Source organism: Marmota flaviventris, chromosome 5 (assembly GCF_047511675.1).
Source record: "Marmota flaviventris isolate mMarFla1 chromosome 5, mMarFla1.hap1, whole genome shotgun sequence".
Lineage (NCBI taxonomy): Eukaryota > Metazoa > Chordata > Mammalia > Rodentia > Sciuridae > Marmota > Marmota flaviventris.
In genome coordinates this window covers 114,171,300-114,190,048 of record NC_092502.1, presented here as the reverse complement: position 1 = coordinate 114,190,048, position 18,749 = coordinate 114,171,300, and the positions used below count along the sequence as shown (strand labels likewise).

The window sequence follows — 18,749 nt, the reverse complement described above, 5'->3', positions numbered from 1 at the left end:
GAGGCAAAGAAACAGGGCTTTGAAGTGAAAATAATAATAATAATTTAAATCCCAATCCTTTCACTTTTGCAAGTACTCATATTACTATTTGATGTGTCTGATTTGTTGGGGTAATTTGATAGTATTGCAAATGTTGAATCCCATCCTATATAGTTTGAATATATAATCCTTTAATTCCATATCTGTTCCAGCCTTTTGCTATTAGTGAAATGGAAAATATTCATATATTCAACAAATATGTGAAATAAGAATGAGAAAAGAATATGTTATGGATTAAATTCAGAAATACCTATTTCCTCTATGAAGTTACCTAGATTTTCCGAAGCATAGTTAATCATGTTTCTCTGCCATTGTAAATTCTACTTTAGTTTTTTAGGAACTCTTACAAATAACTTAGTTTCTTCCTTAATGATTTGTGAGTTAAGAAAAGCTGTCTTACTCACTTTATAAATGCAGTTTATGCCACATCATAAGAGCTCAGTAAATAGCAAGGCACCCAAGGCAAATAAACTGTGCTCAACAGGTATGTTAGGGAATTTTTTTGTTTTTTCAAGGTGTAAGCAAATCAGTTTATAACTGGCAGTGTAAAAGTTTGAAAGTTAATTTATTTTTTGACCTTCACTTTTAACTTTTCATGATTCAAATAAGTTTTCTAAAGGCACTTAGATCTTGAGCTGCCTCATCTATAAAAATATGATCCCCTCCCCCACATACACACAATACACACAGAGAACATACATACAGTATGTACAAACTTTACTGGGTGCTTATGGAATTTAATGAGGAAATTTATGTAGTACATCGAACCTAGTTTCTGACATATAGCATTTAAAATGTTAGGGAATAGAGACTATAAAAGTTAATGTCATCAAGTCAATATGTCTAAAAAATGAATAAACTAAAATTTAAATAAGTATTTGAATGGTGGTATAGGAGACTGTCTTTCATTGTGAGCTTTTTGTCATACTTTTGCTAGATGACCTAGTGACAAGTCTTTTCATAGTAAATAAAACCATAAGCAAGCATGAATAGTATTTACTTCTTATGAATCTTGTCATTTTTCTAAGTTGTATGCATGCTAAAGGAACAGATCGGTTTTCAAAAGCACTAGACCAGACTCTGTTTCTCATTTTCTTTCCTGTAATAGAAATAGTAAGAGTACAATGAAACAACAGGAGGCACAGAAGTTTCCCAGAGAAATGGCAGTCATTAACAAATTAGCACTAGGGAACCAGTGTTCAACAATAGAATCAGAAAACTGATTTCCAGCAGGCAGATTAGGTTAAAGCCATTTTAAGCCTCAAAATATGCCATCTCCTTTCATTTTCCTGACTCTCTTAATATAAAAATGATAAATAGCTTTTCATTTCTCTTTGTTTTGTTCTCCAGCATACCCAGAAAGCAAATTTACTAAAAAGGAAAAATAAATAAATAAAGGAGAAATACTAATATCTCCATGTGAAATGAACAAGATTTATTCCTGTTTTTCTGATTCCCCCAGCAGTGAAAGGACGATGGATCTGGTTTTGGAAATGTGTAATACCAGTTCTATTCATTGGTGTGGTATTTCAGGAAGACAGCTTGGAAAGCTGCATCCAAGTTCTTCTCTCTGCCTTGCCCTTACTCTGCTGTCTTCGGTACAGGGACTACAAGTATGTTCTCTTTTCAATGATTTCAAGTGTATGGGGGCTAATTTATAGTCATTTATTATAGCCATATTTTCTCTAATAATTATCAGTGATTAAAAACTGAGGCCTTCATCTTTCTCTCAATAGAGTGTTTCCGGCTTAAGAATAACAGACACATTCTTAAAGAGAACATATGAATATGATGACATCGCACAAGTCTGTGTGGTATCTTCAGCCGTTAAAGTGGAAAGCTAAAGGAAATTCCCAGTGTTATGCTTTTTTCATTTGTTTTCACAGAACTGCTTTCTGTATTTTTTTCACCTTTGTGAAATGTTCAAATCAAAAATAAGTATATATTGTTTTTCTTTCCTGTAAGTTAAAATATTAAATATTTGTTTTGAGAAGAATCAATTTTATCTTGTGAGTTATATTCTTAAGTGGACATTTTTATATTTTCTGTACTTTGCTTCATTTTAGGTGACCTTTGGACTTTGTTCTACAAAAGTTCTATATTTGAGGCCATTTGTCCTTAGCAAGTACCTAGAACAGTAGTCAGCAAACTTTTTTTATAAAGGGCAAAATACCAAATATAGTGCAAGAGCAGCTGTAGGCAAAAAAAAAAAAAAAAAAAAGCACAGTGGTATTTACGAAAATAGGCAGCTTACTGGATCTGACCTGTGGGTGACCGTTTGCTGATCTCAATCTGGAAGATAAAGTTGTTTATCTGAATTTTAGAATTCTCACAATACAGAAAGGATTGTTTAAAACAAATGGGGTAGTCCCCTGTAACCTGATAATTTGCTAACACAGTATGAACTTTTCTAGTTATTCTCAAAATCATTGTATTGGTATGTGTTGTGTTTGTGTATACATAAAAATAAATCTAACTTTCAGATACTGAACAGCAGATCAAAATTCATTTATTTCTTAGTTGGTTGTTGATTTAACTTTTCACTAAAATGCCTAATAATGACCTAATTCTAAGCTACAAACTCCTAGATTTTTCCCATTGAAAAATGAACTGTTTCCATTACACATATTTAAAGGAGTCCTACCTTCTAATATTTGATTTTAAACTCTAAATCATGTATTAATATTATAAAACTATCTCTGCATGTAATCACATTTATGCCATGAACAAAAACAGTGAGAGAAATAAGGCTCTAAACACTTTGCAACATAAATTTAACAAAATGTTTCACTGTTTTGCCAGGGGAAAAAAAGGTTATACTCCTAAATAAAATCATCCTATTTCGTAAGCTGAAATTCAAGAATGTGTAGTTTCTTAAATGTAAGAGTACATTAAGTCAAATACAAAAATTGGTTTTTCTTGAATGCATAATTTATTTATTGCCATGACAAATTTTGCTCAAAATGAAAGCTATATTCAGAAGAGTTGCCCCTCAAATAAGAGTTAATGAGATATCTACGCAAAATAAAGTGCAAGCAGTGTAAAACTGAAGTATTCATTCTTCCAAAATGACTTAAGATTAATCAAATGATGAAATAAGACTATAGCCACTGCACTGGGTACTTTGATTGTTTTTCAAGCATCTTCTCATGACTGGAACCTGTTTCATTCTTTCAAACTTTAACATAATAGTCAATTTAAATCTGCTGTATACATTGACTTAAGTACAGTCTCTTCTATTTATAAGTAACATTATTTAAGTAAAGATTAGATAATGCCATTTTAGAAAGGATCTGTGTTCAACTTATAAAAATCAAATTAACAATTTGGTACATTAAATGAAAATGTCACTTGCATAAAAAGGACATGTTCTGTTTTCTATAGCATGGTTACAGCTACTACAATGAAATGTGTGTAATGAAAGTCAAGCATTCCATATTAGAATGTCTGTATATAAAGATTTATTTTAATGCCCTCTTTTTTTCTCTGAGAAGTGACTATATTTTCCAGACAAGGAATAATAATATTCTCTATAATTTTAAAAATATCTAGTACAATCAAATCACACAAAACTTTCTTGAAATGGCTTCTAATGCAATGATTCCAAAGTGATGAAGGGACCTGAAGAGTAAAGCTGGCTTGCCTTGAATGGAATCCACATAAGTGGACAGGTGTCATCTAGATTGACAATATTTTGTTTTGGGTGATATATTCTCAAAGAAACAGCATGAAATGGAACACACCAGTTCCCATAATTTCATGTTAAAAGAATGGCTCCCTTTAACTACAGATGCTAGCACATGAAGGCAGTGTTTTAAAGTGTTTTCTTACTATTCTCTTTGATTCTGTTATCCAGGTACCACTGGCCAAAATAAAAAAAAAAAGAGTTGGAAAGTGTTTCTTCCTCTTCTGTTTTCTAGAACACAATGAGTAGATTTGATGTTAATTTCTCCCCTATGTGCTCAGTAGAGTTCACCATTAAAGTCATCTGGCCCATAGTTTTCTTTCTTGGAAGGTTTTTATCTATAAACTCAACTTTGTAAAATATAGGTCTATTCAGGCTGTTTCTCCAGTGAGCTTGGGTAGTTTTTACCTTAGAAAGAATGTCTGTTTCATCTAAGTTGTAAAATATATAGATCTAGAGTTAGTCATAGTGTTTATAATTACCCTTTTATGTCTACAGGGTCTCGGGTATATCTGCTTTTTTTTTTTTTTGCATTTTGTGCTAGAGATGTATAAACCCACCATTTCCCATAATCTCTCTGCCACTAAGCTACATCCCCAGCCCTCCTCTTTAATTTCTGATAATAGACTATTAATTTGTATATTCTATTTTCATAGTCAGCTACAGGCTTATCAAATTTTATTGATCTAAAAGAATATTTAATGCACTCAAAATAGGAATGCTAAAAACATTAACTTATTAAACACTGAATAAAAATGACTAGTTTTAAGGATCAGCTTTGTTCTTTTTAATCACAACTGTAACTCCTGTTTGATTAGTACTTCATTCTTTTATAACACTTAAACACTAGGAGCTGTGTGTAACTTCGTAAAAAATTAAGATGGATTAGATGCAATATAGGAAATTTAATTTCAGAGGGCCTGTTATTCTCTGGCCTTAACTATAGGTTCACACAGTTCTTTCATTTTGGCCCAAGTCCAAGTGGATAAGTATTTGTTGGTCTAGTTGGGGAGAAATCTAATATTGCTGTAAATTTGAGTCCTTGGACCTACCTCTAAACCGGTACACTACTTAAAATGCTGATTCCTACGTCTTAATACAGTATTTACTAAGTAAAAATTGATAGTGTGGCCCTCATTCTGCATATATAATGAATTCCCCCAGGAGATGATCACACTGAAATTACAAAACCATGGTTCATGGTTCTTATCTCACAAAGGGGGGAAAAAAAGGAGAAACTTAAGTGTATCAAATAGTCTTTTTGGAACTGTTATAGTAAGGTCCTTATTGCATCAATTTTACAAATTTTTTAAATTACCTTCTTTTTCAGTTTTCCCTCATAACACTTATAAAATCATTACAGGTTAGCCCACTTCACCAATTTCAAGATTAACAACAAAATCCCAGTTGGAATTAGACTTGTCTTGTTTTCCCCTGTATTTAAAACCATGCCATTAGTACCTAATGGCATTTCCCCTACCAACCAATATGGCATCTAATTTATAATAAAAAATTTTATGTCTCCTGTTATATTTAAATTGCCTCAAATTAAGGTTAAGCATAAGATTGGCATGCCAAGCCAAATTATAGCAGAGGATTGCATGAACAAGCAATGTTACTAATAGATGCATTTTTTAATCCATCAAATAATTATTACTTTTTTAAAAAAAAAAATCAATGTTTATGAGTATATAATTAAATTTCACTTAGAAAATCCTTAACTTAGGGTCAAGCCATTGGCTTATTTAAATATAGGTATATTTGATAATTTTCAAACCTAAGTTTACCACCAGGGAAATTGTGGTAATTAAGTTGAACAGTTACATATCACTAACCTAATCAGTATAAATAAGGATTTCTAAGTGTTATTTTATTATATACTTATCATAACTGGCCATGCTAATGTTATTGATATTAAACTGCAGACAAGATTATTTAAGAACTATGCAAAAAACCTGAGCATCCTACCTTTACTTTACATATAAATTCACATTATTTTTTCTCTTCATAGCATCCCTTGTACCAAATAACTGCTTTCCACAAGCTCTTAAAGACTCCCTGTCACTCATCAAGACAGCAGCATCAAAAACAGTACTGACACCTATGACATATATTGACAGCGCTTATCAAAGCTAAACCTATGTAATAAGTTTCTTTTCCTGACACGCTTGTCAAGTGACAAATATATTTCTTCTCAACCTGCATAGGATACTTTTCCACTTAGTCCTATCTTCCTGCTAAAAAAAAACCTTCCTGAAGGGAATTAAGAGCTAAAGAACTCACCAATAAACAGTCCTACTGTTCAATAAATATACTCTGCTAGTAAGTCTAATATACAAATATGATAAAAGTTTCAAAATGGATGGAACCTTGTTCCAGTGCCATACTGACACTTAACAAGGCTACTAATCATTTGCTTCCAAAGGAGTCTGTTATGTTCACCTCTGTTTGTGATAAACCTATTATCTAAACAGAATTATTCTTTAAGAATATACACAAGAGGTTTTCCTTCATTATTCTCACACATCAGATATGGTGCTTTTGTTTTTGTTTTTTGTTTTTGGCTACTATCTACAGTGAATACTTTGGAGCCATAAAACATTTATATTCTGGGCCATATTCTGATCAAATCAGGAATGTTCTTCAGTGCTGCTGCTGAAGGATCTGCTCCGGATGTGATTTCTCAGTTGCTCTATAAGTTCAGGATTCTGTTGTTGTATTTGCTGAGCAAACTGCTGTCCCCTGTAGTAAAGAAGCAAAATAAATTAGGGAATTTCCAGTCATATAATATCCATGCAAAAATAAGTTCAGAAGATGTGAGACTACCTAAAAGAAACTTTTCCTATAAAACAAGTTTTAGAATCATGACTTTCCCAATAGCATTATACATATAGCATTATTAATAGTGTACACACTGACTCTCAACCTTCTAAGATCAAATGAAGAAAACAAAATACCCAAGCTAAAAAATGAGTGCCTGGATTGGGTGAATCCACAATAAGCAAAGGGCTCAGGAAATGCATTTATGGTAATATACTCTACTCTTTTAAAAAGTCTTATTACTTTCTTATAGGACAAGGTGTGACAGTTTGAGATACTTACAGACGTTACCTAACAACAGATTTTTAAAAAGGCAAAGAAGTTTCCTAAATTTGTGACCTCAGTTATATGTGTCAGAATCATAATAATCATGTTAAAGATCACTCTAAAAATACAGTATTCTAAGAGATTATAATCATGATCAAAAACAGCAAACGGTACTTGTGGCATCATATAAAACTTCCAGTTGACTACATCAGACACATATTCAAAAAGCAAACTATCTTAAGCAATCTGGATACAAGTAAAAGAAATGGGCTCAAATGAGAAGATATAACAAATTTCTCTAGTGATAACAGATACTGAAAAATTTGAGTAAAGGTGTGAACATTAATACATGTAACATGATTTCATTTATTTATTTTCACTTATTTTTGCAGTGTTGGGGATCAAACCCAGGGCCTTGGAAATGCTCACCAAATATTCTACCACTGAACTAAACACAATATAAAAATATATTTTAGGTGGATATTTGACTTTTATATCCCTGAGTAGTTACTCAAGTCTGTCAAAAAAACTTTTTCTTGGGTCTTCATTGGTAAAAATGGAAGATTAACTACTTTACATATGAGATTATAATATATTTGGATTTAAGATTCTTACTGTTTCTATGCCCTTACAAGTAGCAGGTCACCAATCCTTAGGCCCCTCTATATATGAAGATGATAGTACTAATAACCCCAAGTAAGAAACTGAGGATCCTAATTTCATACTGACAACAAAGTAAGTAACAAAAAATTAGGCTGCAAATCAAAAGAATAAATATACACCAAACCCTGCCATTGATGCTCTGAACTCCTGAGTAAATCACTAACTTGTACCTCAGTTTTTCTACCTATTGAATAGAGATGTAAATTGCCTACTTCTAATTTCTGTCCTTCAAGATTTTTCTGATACTTTAAGATCCATTGGGAAGGGAAAAATGTATACTGAACACCTGTGATTGCTCTTCTTAAAAGACAGAGCTAGATAGATGACTCATCATGTTTTTTGGATTCCTGCCTTTCAATCTGAAAAGTAACTCCTACTTATGAACTGTTTTCAGTTTTAATAACTTTAAGGAGACCAATGATATTAACAGTAAAAGATTTAAAAAGCAGCAAGCCCTTGCCCCTCACCTTAGAAAATAAATGTTCATTACTTCTGTTTTAAGTGAGACTTACGCTTGGATGAGGCTAGACAGGTCAGTTAGGCCTCCAACTCCAGCAGCAGGTCCTCCAATGGCATTTGTCATCATTCCTGACATTCTATGGTATGCAAAAGATGTATCACTGAGATTAGGATATATTCTTAACAAATAGGGTAACTGGACCAAAAAAAAAAAAAAAAAAGCTAAGGCTACATTATGTAAGAGGTTAGATCAAATTGTAGTTTCAAATTCTAAATGACTGGCATTCAGGGAAGTATTATCATATTTTAGCTACTGTGCTCAACTTAAAAGACTGGCAAGTAGAAGAGGAAAATGTAACAAGCTCCTTCTGTGTACTTACAGCTGTTGAACTTGAGGGTTCTGCATTAAACTTGCTGCCTGGAATTGAAAAATAGTACCTCCCATTAAAGGTAGTTAATAGGGATCTTTAACAAAGATTTTTTTAAAGGTATGAAAGCTAAACCATGTAAGTACTAGCATCCTGTAGAGACTCAGTGCTACACAAAGTAAATGGGAAGGTAAAAATAGGAGATATTGGGAAAACTGACATTAAAAATATTACAAGGCTAATGAGATTCAGTACTATAAATAGCACTATAAACTAAGGCTATTGATAGCAGTTCACTTACTATTGCTGATCAGATCAATTAACCCAAAAGGAAAAATAGAAACTTTAAAAGTATAAAGAATCTGGGGCTGGGTTTGTGGCTCAGTGGTAGAGCGCGCACCTTGCACATGTGAGGCACTGGGTTCCATCCTCAGCACCACATAAAAATAAATAAAGGTATTGTGTCCATCTACAACTAAAAATATATTTTTAAAAAAAGGTATAAAAAAAAAATCTCCTACACTTGAAAGGGTCCATCCCAAAAGACCCTTTGGATGTGACTGCTCTGTGTGGCTTTCAGAATGGACCAGAAAAGCCCTTTCTCAGTAGGACTGAGATGAAAGCAGGATTCCCACTTCATGCATGAAGCAGGGCTCTGAAACTCTTAATAACTCTCCAAAACCCCATTTCTTATCTATCAAGCTGACTTTTAGCAGGGAATTTAGAAGGGAGCTTTTAGAAGCTCCCTTCTAAAAAGTCCTGAGCCGGAAATTCCAGCTACTCAATTCCTTGGCATCACACATGCTAAGCATGTGTTATATCATCAGCCCTGACCCAAGTACTGGGGATTAAACCCAGGGTCATTTTACCACTGACTTATATATTCCCAGTGTTTTTTTGTTTGTTTGTTTGTTTTGTTTTGTTTTGTTTGTTTGTTTGTTTTTTTGAGACAGGGTCTTGCTAAGTTGCCTGAGCAAGCCTTGAACATAAGATCCTCCTGCCTCAGCCTCCCAAGAAGCTGGAATTACAGGTGTGCACTACCTCTTTCAGTAGCCCTGACTCAATTTTTAAGAGTCAAAAATACGTTTTTAATCACTGCCTTATTTAACTCCTGCATGGTGGTGTCATGCCCTATTTTGGCACATAGCACTTTGGAGCCTAAGTCAAATCTAAAAAGAATTTCATTTTTATGTCTTACATAAAGACAATAGCATAACCTGAATCCTGAAAGTGGGTAGTGGATTTAAAAAATGTCACAAACATTAAAGACTTCTTTGCCAGCAAGTTGGTAATAAATTTGATGGTAGGGTGGAGGTACTACCAACGCTCAAAAGACTTCCTAATCTCACTGGAAGTGAGTCATCTGCATTTCAACTGCTTTGGATGGATCCATGACATTTATTTGAAGAAACCAAAGATAAATAAGAACTGATTTCCTGCCTTCCAGGGGCACAGGTATGACAGAATGTTTCCTCATCCAAAGTATACAGTTCTCTAGGGAGCTTTGTATGCCCAGGTAACAGCCTATACCCACTAAATCAAATTTACCACACAATGGATCAAAGCATGTATGTTTTCCAAAAGATTCCTAAATTATTTTGTTGGTTTGTATAATAGAATTTATATATGAGAGTCTGACATGAAAAGTTCAGATACACTTTTTTTTTCCTTGTGGTGCTGCTTAACAAGAGCTTTACACAGGCTAGGCAAACACTTTACCACTGAACTATATAGCTCAAGCAACCCCAAATAATTGCTTAAGCTGAATGCTGAGCGACAAGCTTAAAGAACCACTATAGCCTCAATTCTCAGACTTAAATTCTTAGATATATCTTCCTAGGACCAGTTTCACGTAAGAAATTTAACCTTCAGTGTAATTGCAGATTCCTATGCCAATCTGATGAAAAACATGGTTTTCTCCTAGAAAAGCACACATGTTCACAGAGTTTTATATTCATTCCACTGTGGGGAATTTAGGGGCTTTGTGACATCCATGCCTGTCTTCTTTCAGAGGCAGGTAGACCGGTGAAGCATCCCTGTCTTAGCCTCTGCCCCCGGTATTTCACTACCACCATCACAGAAGCTCCCTTCTAAAAAGTCCTGAGCCAGAAATTCCAGCTACTCAAAGGCAGGAGGATCACTTGAACTAAAGAGTCAGGGACAGCTTGGGCAACATGGCAAGACCCCCATCTCTTAAAAGACTATGGAAAAAATGAAAGTTTGGAAATATAGCTCTAGGTAAAACAGTCAGTAAAAGGAGGTATACTCACCATACTAATGAAAGCTGGATTATTTATCAAGCTAGCCATGTCGAAGCTCAATCCAGTTCCTGTCTGTGGAAGAGTTATATCTAAGAATCATTCCAACCACTAAAAATTAATTTCAATAAATTATGAATGACAGAAAATATTTCACTCATTCTGCATTAACAACTTACAGGACTAGATACCTCTCTTAACTTCTGTTCTGCTATTTTCAGATTTGACTTATAGGAATCATTTTCAGGGTCAAGATCTAATGCCTTTTGATAACTTGTAACTGCTTCTTCAAATTTATTCATAGCAGTGAGGGCCAGCCTGAAAAAAATACAGGGTAAATATAGAGTATAAGAGTTATGCTAAAGAACATCAGGAAATCACAAAGTCAAATCTTAATAATTCAAATTCATATTATACTTAACTTATTAATATTGTACTGTGGTTCACAAGAGTATCACTAAAATTCCCTCTAATTCCAAGATTCTATAAATCGTATTTCTCTCTATTCTGCTTGCTGAAAAGTTTGGTTATACTATATGGATTGTGAACAAATGCTTTAGAGATGACCTTTATCTGCCTTTCCCTTTTTTAAGCCTAATATTGAGGTAATTTGCTTTATGAATGCCTGGAGTGAACTCTGCAAAGATTTGTGCTGACAACCCTGTGGTCATGTAAATCCATGATGCTAGTTCTATTTTTAAAAACTCTAAAATATATCTATGCTTCAAAACATCCCACATTCTTTCTTCCTAATAGTGTCTTTCAGCAACCATAAATATGAGTTTTCTATTTAAAAAGTAGGCTGCGGGGTATCAGATGACTATCCTGAACAAGACATTTTTGTTAAATAGAGAAAATTAGCATTCTTTACAACTCAAATAACAAATTATTACCCAGGCACAAATAAAAATTAGTTATTAAATGTTAATGTTTGTCTCCACCTAGTTATAATTTATTTATTGGAAAATTACTTCAGAATGAAACAATAATGCTATATATAGAAAGATAGTATTGGGGGGTTTTGTTTGTGCTGAGATTGTTTTTAACATATTAATCCAATTTTTTTTTTCTTATTCTGACTTACCTCACAGACTTTTGATTAAAAGAAACTACAGTATCAACCACAGAGAAATTCTCACAACCAAATTAATTTTCCACCCATCAACCCTGAAAGATACTTAATCAGAGTACCCAACCTTAATAAACAGTCAATAAATATTTATTAAAGTCTTATTATATACCAGGACTATTGTGAATACTCAGGATTCCACAATGAAAAAGATAAATTTTCTCACGTTAAGAAAAGCTCATTCTACTTGGGGAGGACAGGCATGAAATATGCAATCAAAAAGAATAGATACTAAAGAGAATAAAGAAAGAGCTGCTCAAAAATGCCACACTGAGATGACCTATATGACATGAAGAAAGCGGTTACCAGGAAATCAGGGGAGGAATATTCTAAATAGAAATAGCAGTAAACACAAATTCCCTAAAAAAGATGAAAGCTTGGTATGCTTAAAGTATAGGACAAAGACTGAAGAGGAAGAAGCACAGAAAATAATGTAGAAAGAGATGATGTCAAAAAATAAAATACTTGGGAATCAACTTAATGAAAGAGGTGAAGGATCTATATAATGAAAATTACAGAACACTAAAAGAAAGAAATCAAAGAAAACCTTAGAAGATGGAAAGATCTACCTTGCTCTTGGATAGGCAGAATTAATATTATCAAAATGACCATACTTCCAAAAGCACTGTACGGATTTAATGCAATTCTGATAAAAATTCCAATGACATTCCTCATAGAAATAGAAAAAGCAATCATGAAACTCATCTGGAAAAATCAGAGACCCAGAATAGTTCAAAACAATCCTTAGCAGGTGGCATCACTATACCAGACCTTAAACTATACTACAGAGCAACAGTAACAAAACCATCATGGTATTGGCACCAAAACATAAGATCCTCCTGCCTCCTCAGCTTTTAACCTGAACACTAGGTAGTTATGTTCTATAAAGCCTCCATGAATTAGCAAATACTAATGGTACAGACTAGAGGACACAGAGACTGACACATAAAACAACAATTATCTTATATTAGACAAAGGTGCCAAGAACATGCATTGGAGAAAACATAGCCCTCTTCAACAAATGGTGCTGGGAAACTGGAAACCTATATGCAACAAAATGAAATTAAATTCCTATCTCTCACCATGCACAAAACTCAACTCAAAATGGATCAAGGACTTAGGTATATAACCAGAGACCCTAAGTCTAATAGAAGAAAAAGTAGGCCCTAATCTTCATCATATGGGATTAGGCCCCAACTTCCTTAATAAGACTCCTGTGGCACAAGAATTAAAATCAAGAATCAATAAATGAGATGGACTCAGGCTAAAAAGTTTCTTCTCAGCAAAAGAAACAATCTGTGAGGTGAACAAAGAACTTACATATTGGGAGCAAATTTTTACTTCTCACATCAAATAGAGCACTAATCTCTAGGGTATATAAAGAACTCAAAAAATTAGACACCAAAAAAACAAATAACCCTATCAATAAATGGGCCAAGGACCTGAAGAGACACTTCTAAAAAGATGTACAATCAATCAACAAACACATGAAAAAATGTTCATCATCACTAGCAATTAGAGAAATGCAAATCAAAACTATTCTAAGATTTCATCTCACTACAGTCAGAATGGCAGCTATGAAGACAAACAACAGTAATTGTTGATGAGGATGTGGGGAAAAGGTACACTCATACACTGCTGGTGGGACTGCAAATTGGTGCAGCCAATATGGAAAGCAGTATGGAGATTTCTTGGAAAGTTGGAAATGGAACCACCATTTGACCCAGCTATCCCTCTCCTCGGTCTATCCCAAGGGACTTAAAAACAGCACACTACAAGAACACAGCCACATCAATGTTTATAGCAGCACAATTCACAATAGCTAAATTGTGGAACCAACCTAAATGCCCTTCAACAGATGAATGGATTTTTAAAATGTGGCATATATACACAATGGAATATTACTCAGCAATAAAAGAGAATAAAAATCATGGCATTTGCAGATAAATGGATGGAGTTAGAGAAGATAAAGTTAGCCAATCCCAAAAAAACAAATGCCAAATGTTTTCTCTGATATAAGGAGGCTGATTCATAGTGAGATAGGGAGAGGGAGCATGGGAGGAACAGAAGAACTCTAGACAGGGCAGAGGAGTGGGAGGGGAATGGAGGGGGCATGGGATAATTAATGATGATTGAATGTGATGATCATTATTATCCAAAGTACATGTATGAAAACACAAATTGGTGTGAATATACTGTGTATACAACCAGAGATGAAAAATTGAGCTCTATATATGTAATAAGAATTGTAATGCATTCTGCTATTATATATAAATAAAAATAAATTTAAAAAAAAGAAATAGATGCTGTCAGAGCAGTCAGGTGCTATATAGGATCATCGGAGCTCAGACTCTATTCTAGTTGTAGTGGAGTGACATGATCTAAATTATGTATTCTAGAAAGCTCACTCTGCCTTCTCTAGAGGATCAGCCAGGGTGAGAGGCAGAATGGAGGCAGGGAGACGAGTTAGGAAGTGACTGCAGTAGTCTAGGTAAGAGAATGCAGTTTGGACTAGGCCTGTAAGCAAGAGAGTGCTCAATATCTGTGTCTAAGATACACTCAGAAACTAGACTAGACAGGACTTGCTAATATATTAGATGTGCCAGGTGTAATATGAATAAAGACTGACTCCTCAGCTTTTAACCTGAACACTAGGTAGATGAATGATGGTATAATTTACTGAGATGGGAAGATTTAAGAATGGAACAAGAGCTCTGTTTAAAACAAAATGCCTATTAAATATCTGAACATAATGAGAAGTGGTTGAATATATGAGTTTGAAGTTCAGACATATAATTTAAGAGATCCAACAACATATATAGTTGATTCTCATTCACAGAGTTATGTTCTATAAAGCCTCCATGAATTAGCAAATACTAAATTGTTCCTAGTGAAAGTATAGGGTTAGGTTCCTGTGAAACTCTGTGAACATTTTCATCACCTGATCAATACATAACTTTGTTGTATATGTGTTTCTGTTTAAATAAACCTTATTTAATATACATTTTTTATTAATTAGCACTGAAATCACTGCCACAAGTCTAACTCATGCCTAAACAAAAACTTATCTCACACATGTATTTTCTCCATAAGACACATTACAATCTTTTTGCACTTAGGAACACTTCGGCCTACACTTTGGACTACCATAAGCAGCAAAATCACAAAAGATTTAAAAATACAAAAACAATGTACCACCAAATAGACTGTTTCAGCGTGAGCTAAAATAAAAAAGAAGACTATCATGTTATCTACCTCAGACAGTAACACACATCAGAAAACTCGAAATTTTCACTACTTGTGAATGTTCATAAGTGACCACAGAATCAATGACCATAAATCAATATTGAATTGTGGATTACACATAAATTTTATCAAAAAGGCAAATCATACATACAGAACCTACAAATAATGAGTAACAACTACAAATGGACTTTAAAAGTCTGAGGCAAGGCAGGCCAGGTATGGTGGTGCACACCTATAATCCCAGCAGCTCGGGAGGCCGAGACAGGAGGAATGCAAGTTTAAAGCCAGGCTTAGCAACTACGAGGTGCTAAGCAGCTCAGTGAGACCCTGTCTCTAAATAAAATACAAACTAGGGCTGGGGATGTGGCTCAGTGGTTGAGTGCCCCTGAGTTCAATCCCAAGTACCCCCAAAAAAAGTCTCAGGTAGGATGCAATCAGAAGAGAAACAGCAGTAGAAGAGGATAAAGCCCTGAAAAAAACATCATTTTCAGAGGTGAAAAAGGAAGAAGAAGAAGACTAGAAAAGAGCACACAGTGAAGTAGAAGGAAAACAAGGCAAGTGTGATAAATCATAGAGGATGAAATCTGTCAAACTTATGATAATTGCACCAAATAATATAAATGTGGTAGGGTGAAGATACAGAACTGAATACTAGCTCCAATAAAATACCAAAAACTGGTGATCTCACCAACAGAGTGACTGTATTAGGGTTATCCAGACTAATACAGAAACCAATAGTATAAAGAGAGATATATGGAAAGATTTATTAGGAAGCATTAGCTCATTATGGAAGGTAGGAAGTGCCACTATTTGCCATCTGTAAACCAGAGGTACCGGAAAATTAGTGGTGTAGTAGAGTCCAAACCAGAAGATTTGAGAACCAGAAGAGCCGATGGTTTGAGATCCAGGAATACTGAGGTCCAAGGGCAGGAGAAGATGGATGCCCAGCTGGAGGAGAGAGTGAATGGACCCTTCCTCTGCCTTTTGGTTGTATTTAGTCCATTAAAGGATTGCATGCTGCCCTCCCACAATGGGGAGGATGATCTTTATTCAATCTACAGATTCAAATGCTAATTCCTTCCAGAAATATTCACATAGATATACCCAGAAATGTTTTACCAAGGGGATCCTCTACCCAGTCAAGTTGACAAAATAAGCTATCACATAGACAAAAGGCCTGCTGGATGAGATGAATAAGGAACAAGAGATGAGACAGGAGGTACAGATAATCATCAGGGGCTTTACAGAGAAAAGAACTGGGATGTGAGACAACAGCTGGAGAGGAACACGGGATGATTCCAGTCTATGATGTTTGCACATGCCAGCGATTAGAGATGGAAAACTAGTGTTGTAGAAGATAAAGGGGATAATTACAAGTATGACGTCAAAAGTATAAAAGAATGAGATCTTAAAATATGGAGGGAAGTGATGTTCTTAAGAACCCTTTCATTTTAAAAGGCAATCTATAGAAAAAAGGCAATCTTTGTAGATGCAAATGCAAGTAGATTGGTGGACTCAGAAATAGGAAGATGAGTTGTTACTCTTCAAAATAGGTCTATTTTCTTAATTAAGTGTAAAGCAGTATCAACTGAGAGTCACCATGGAAGGGGAGCAGTGGAAATGTGAAGGGTGGGTGCAAAATAGTTGCATGAGAGAATGAAAAGGTGAATTTTGATGTAAGAAAAATAGGACTGTCTACCAGTGTTGGGTACTCATCTAGATTTGTGGTTATGGACAAGAAATGACTCTGCTTGTGTGGTTATACCATCTTCTTCAATAACCAATCAGTCATAAGATAACTAGTCACCTTACTCTCAAGTCACAAAATTTGTAGTCAATTCCTCCCTTATATTTATCTTCTTATTAATTCAGAGAGGGTAATACTAAACAGGAAATTCATAATCAAACCATTAAGAACAGTGTCTCTGATACTACTTGGTACAACTTTGAACATTCTCCCAGAACTTACCCCATCCTCCCATAGGCCTTACTGTACTTTGAATCAATTGCTATTGCTTTTTCACAATCCTTTATTGCATCTGTGTAGTGACTTAATTTGCTTTGAGCAGCAGCCCTAAAAGAAAAAAAAAGAGAGAGATTTATTGTAAGTAGCTACCGAGACACTAATTTAGATATTCAGGTACTAAAAAAGCTACATTTTCCTTATTCCAAATGGTTACTCACTCCTACTAAATTTCTCAGTTATACTAAGATAATTATATGATCAAATTTTTTTAAAAGCTCGGAAAATTCTTTTCAGAAAGCAAATATGCAAGCTTCTTTTCACTCTTTGCTACAGAAAAGATAAACTATATAAGTCATACACTCTATCTACCTACCTAGTTACTATTTTTCTAATTTTCCCAAACAGAAAATTGAGACAAACAGGGCACCCGGACTATTAAGCACACAGAGTGAGTGCATGCTGTGAAGGGCTGCAGAGATCACACTGTGCAGTCAACTGATCATTTTCATAGTAGGGTTCAAGTACAAATAAAAGCAATACCCCAGACCACTGACAGTCAGACAGATCCTTCCATTTATTCACTTCTGAGGCAGACTAAACTTCTTTCAGTCTCCCAGAAGTTCTTATAATCTTGTCCCTCAAGAAAAGGTTTAAAATGTCAAGTTTGGAATAAGAATATTTCCATAGAATAAAATCCTTGTGCTTGTGAAATCCCCTCAGTAATATTCCCAAGTAGGAATAAGTGACTCACAAGAGAAACAAGGAAGAAAAACAGGAACTCTAAGAAGGATGCTCAGCTAGTCAGAAAGGCATTCATCAATAATACAAATAAGAAATGGAAGGAGACCCTCATTGTTACACAAAATTACATATAAGAGTTTGTGAGGGGAAAGGGAAAAAAAAAACAAGGGAGAGAATTAAACAACAGCAGATGGGGTAGAGAGGGAAGATGAGAGGGAAGGGGAGGGGGGATAGTAGGGGATAGGAAAGGTAGCAGAATACAGCAGTCATTAATATGGTATTAAGTAAAAATGTGGATGTGTAACCGATATGATTCTGCAACTTGTATTTGGGGCAAAAATGGGAGTTCATAACCCACTTGAATCAAATGTATGAAAGATGATATGTCATGAGCTTTGTAATGTTTTGAACAACCAATAAAAAAAATAAGAAAAAAAAGAATACAAATAAAAATAAATGCTGAAGAGGATGTAGAGAAAAAGGAACACTTTATACTGTTGGTGGGACTGTAAATTAGTACAATCACTAAGGGCATCAGTTCAGAGATTCCTCAAAAGACTAGGCATGGAACCATCATATGACTCATCTATATCACTCCTTGGTATTTATCCTGAAGAATTAAAGTCATCTTGCTACAGTGATACATGCCTGCCCATGTTTATAGCAGCACAATTCACAATAGCCAAACTATGGAACCAATCTATCAACAGATGAAAAGATAAAGAAAATGTGGTATATGTGCCACATGGTGTTTTATTCAGACATAAAGAAAAATGAAATTGTCATTATGTTAAGCAAAATAAGTCAAAATCAGAAGATGAAGGGTCTTATGTTTACTCTCCTATGTGGAAGCTACAGAGGAAAAAGAGAAAGATGGGAGGTCAGAATCTAATGAAAATCAAAGGGAGATAGTAAAAGAAAGGGAACAGAGAGAGAAGAGGGGGAAGTACTGGAGAGTGATATTGGCAAATTATATTGTGTGAATGTATGAATATGTAACAACAAATCTCATCATTGTGCACCAATAAAAAATGTGGCAAGGGCTGGGGTTGTGGCTCAGTGGTAGAGCACTTGCCTAGCATGTGTGAGAACTGGGTTCGATTCTCAG

General features: G+C 34.6%; 2 protein-coding genes across 9 annotated transcripts in view; one reads left to right on the top strand and one right to left on the bottom strand.

The window, feature by feature from the left end:
- Positions 1-2,039, top strand: part of Trappc13 (trafficking protein particle complex subunit 13) — a 32,772-nt gene extending 30,733 nt beyond the window's left edge. For 5 of the 7 annotated variants that reach the window (XM_071612562.1, XM_071612561.1, XM_071612559.1 and 2 more), the window contains 2 exons: positions 1,502-1,652; positions 1,776-2,039. In XM_071612562.1, coding sequence (XP_071468663.1) covers positions 1,502-1,652; positions 1,776-1,883 — 259 coding nt within the window. In that variant the 3' untranslated portion in view covers positions 1,884-2,039. The remainder of the gene's footprint in view (positions 1-1,501; positions 1,653-1,775) is intronic. The other 2 variants (XM_071612560.1, XM_071612558.1) reach the window with 1 other exon arrangement.
- Positions 2,040-2,595: 556 nt separating this feature from the next.
- The window catches only part of Sgtb (small glutamine rich tetratricopeptide repeat co-chaperone beta), a 48,965-nt gene continuing 32,811 nt past the window's right edge, over positions 2,596-18,749 (bottom strand). The window contains exons 6-11 of one of the 2 annotated variants that reach the window (XM_027951630.2): positions 16,904-17,008; positions 10,739-10,877; positions 10,572-10,634; positions 8,314-8,351; positions 7,987-8,070; positions 2,596-6,466 (exon numbers count right to left, since the gene is read on the bottom strand). In XM_027951630.2, coding sequence (XP_027807431.1) covers positions 6,355-6,466; positions 7,987-8,070; positions 8,314-8,351; positions 10,572-10,634; positions 10,739-10,877; positions 16,904-17,008 — 541 coding nt within the window. In that variant the 3' untranslated portion in view covers positions 2,596-6,354. The remainder of the gene's footprint in view (positions 6,467-7,986; positions 8,071-8,313; positions 8,352-10,571; positions 10,635-10,738; positions 10,878-16,903; positions 17,009-18,749) is intronic. The other variant, XM_071612563.1, reaches the window with a different exon arrangement.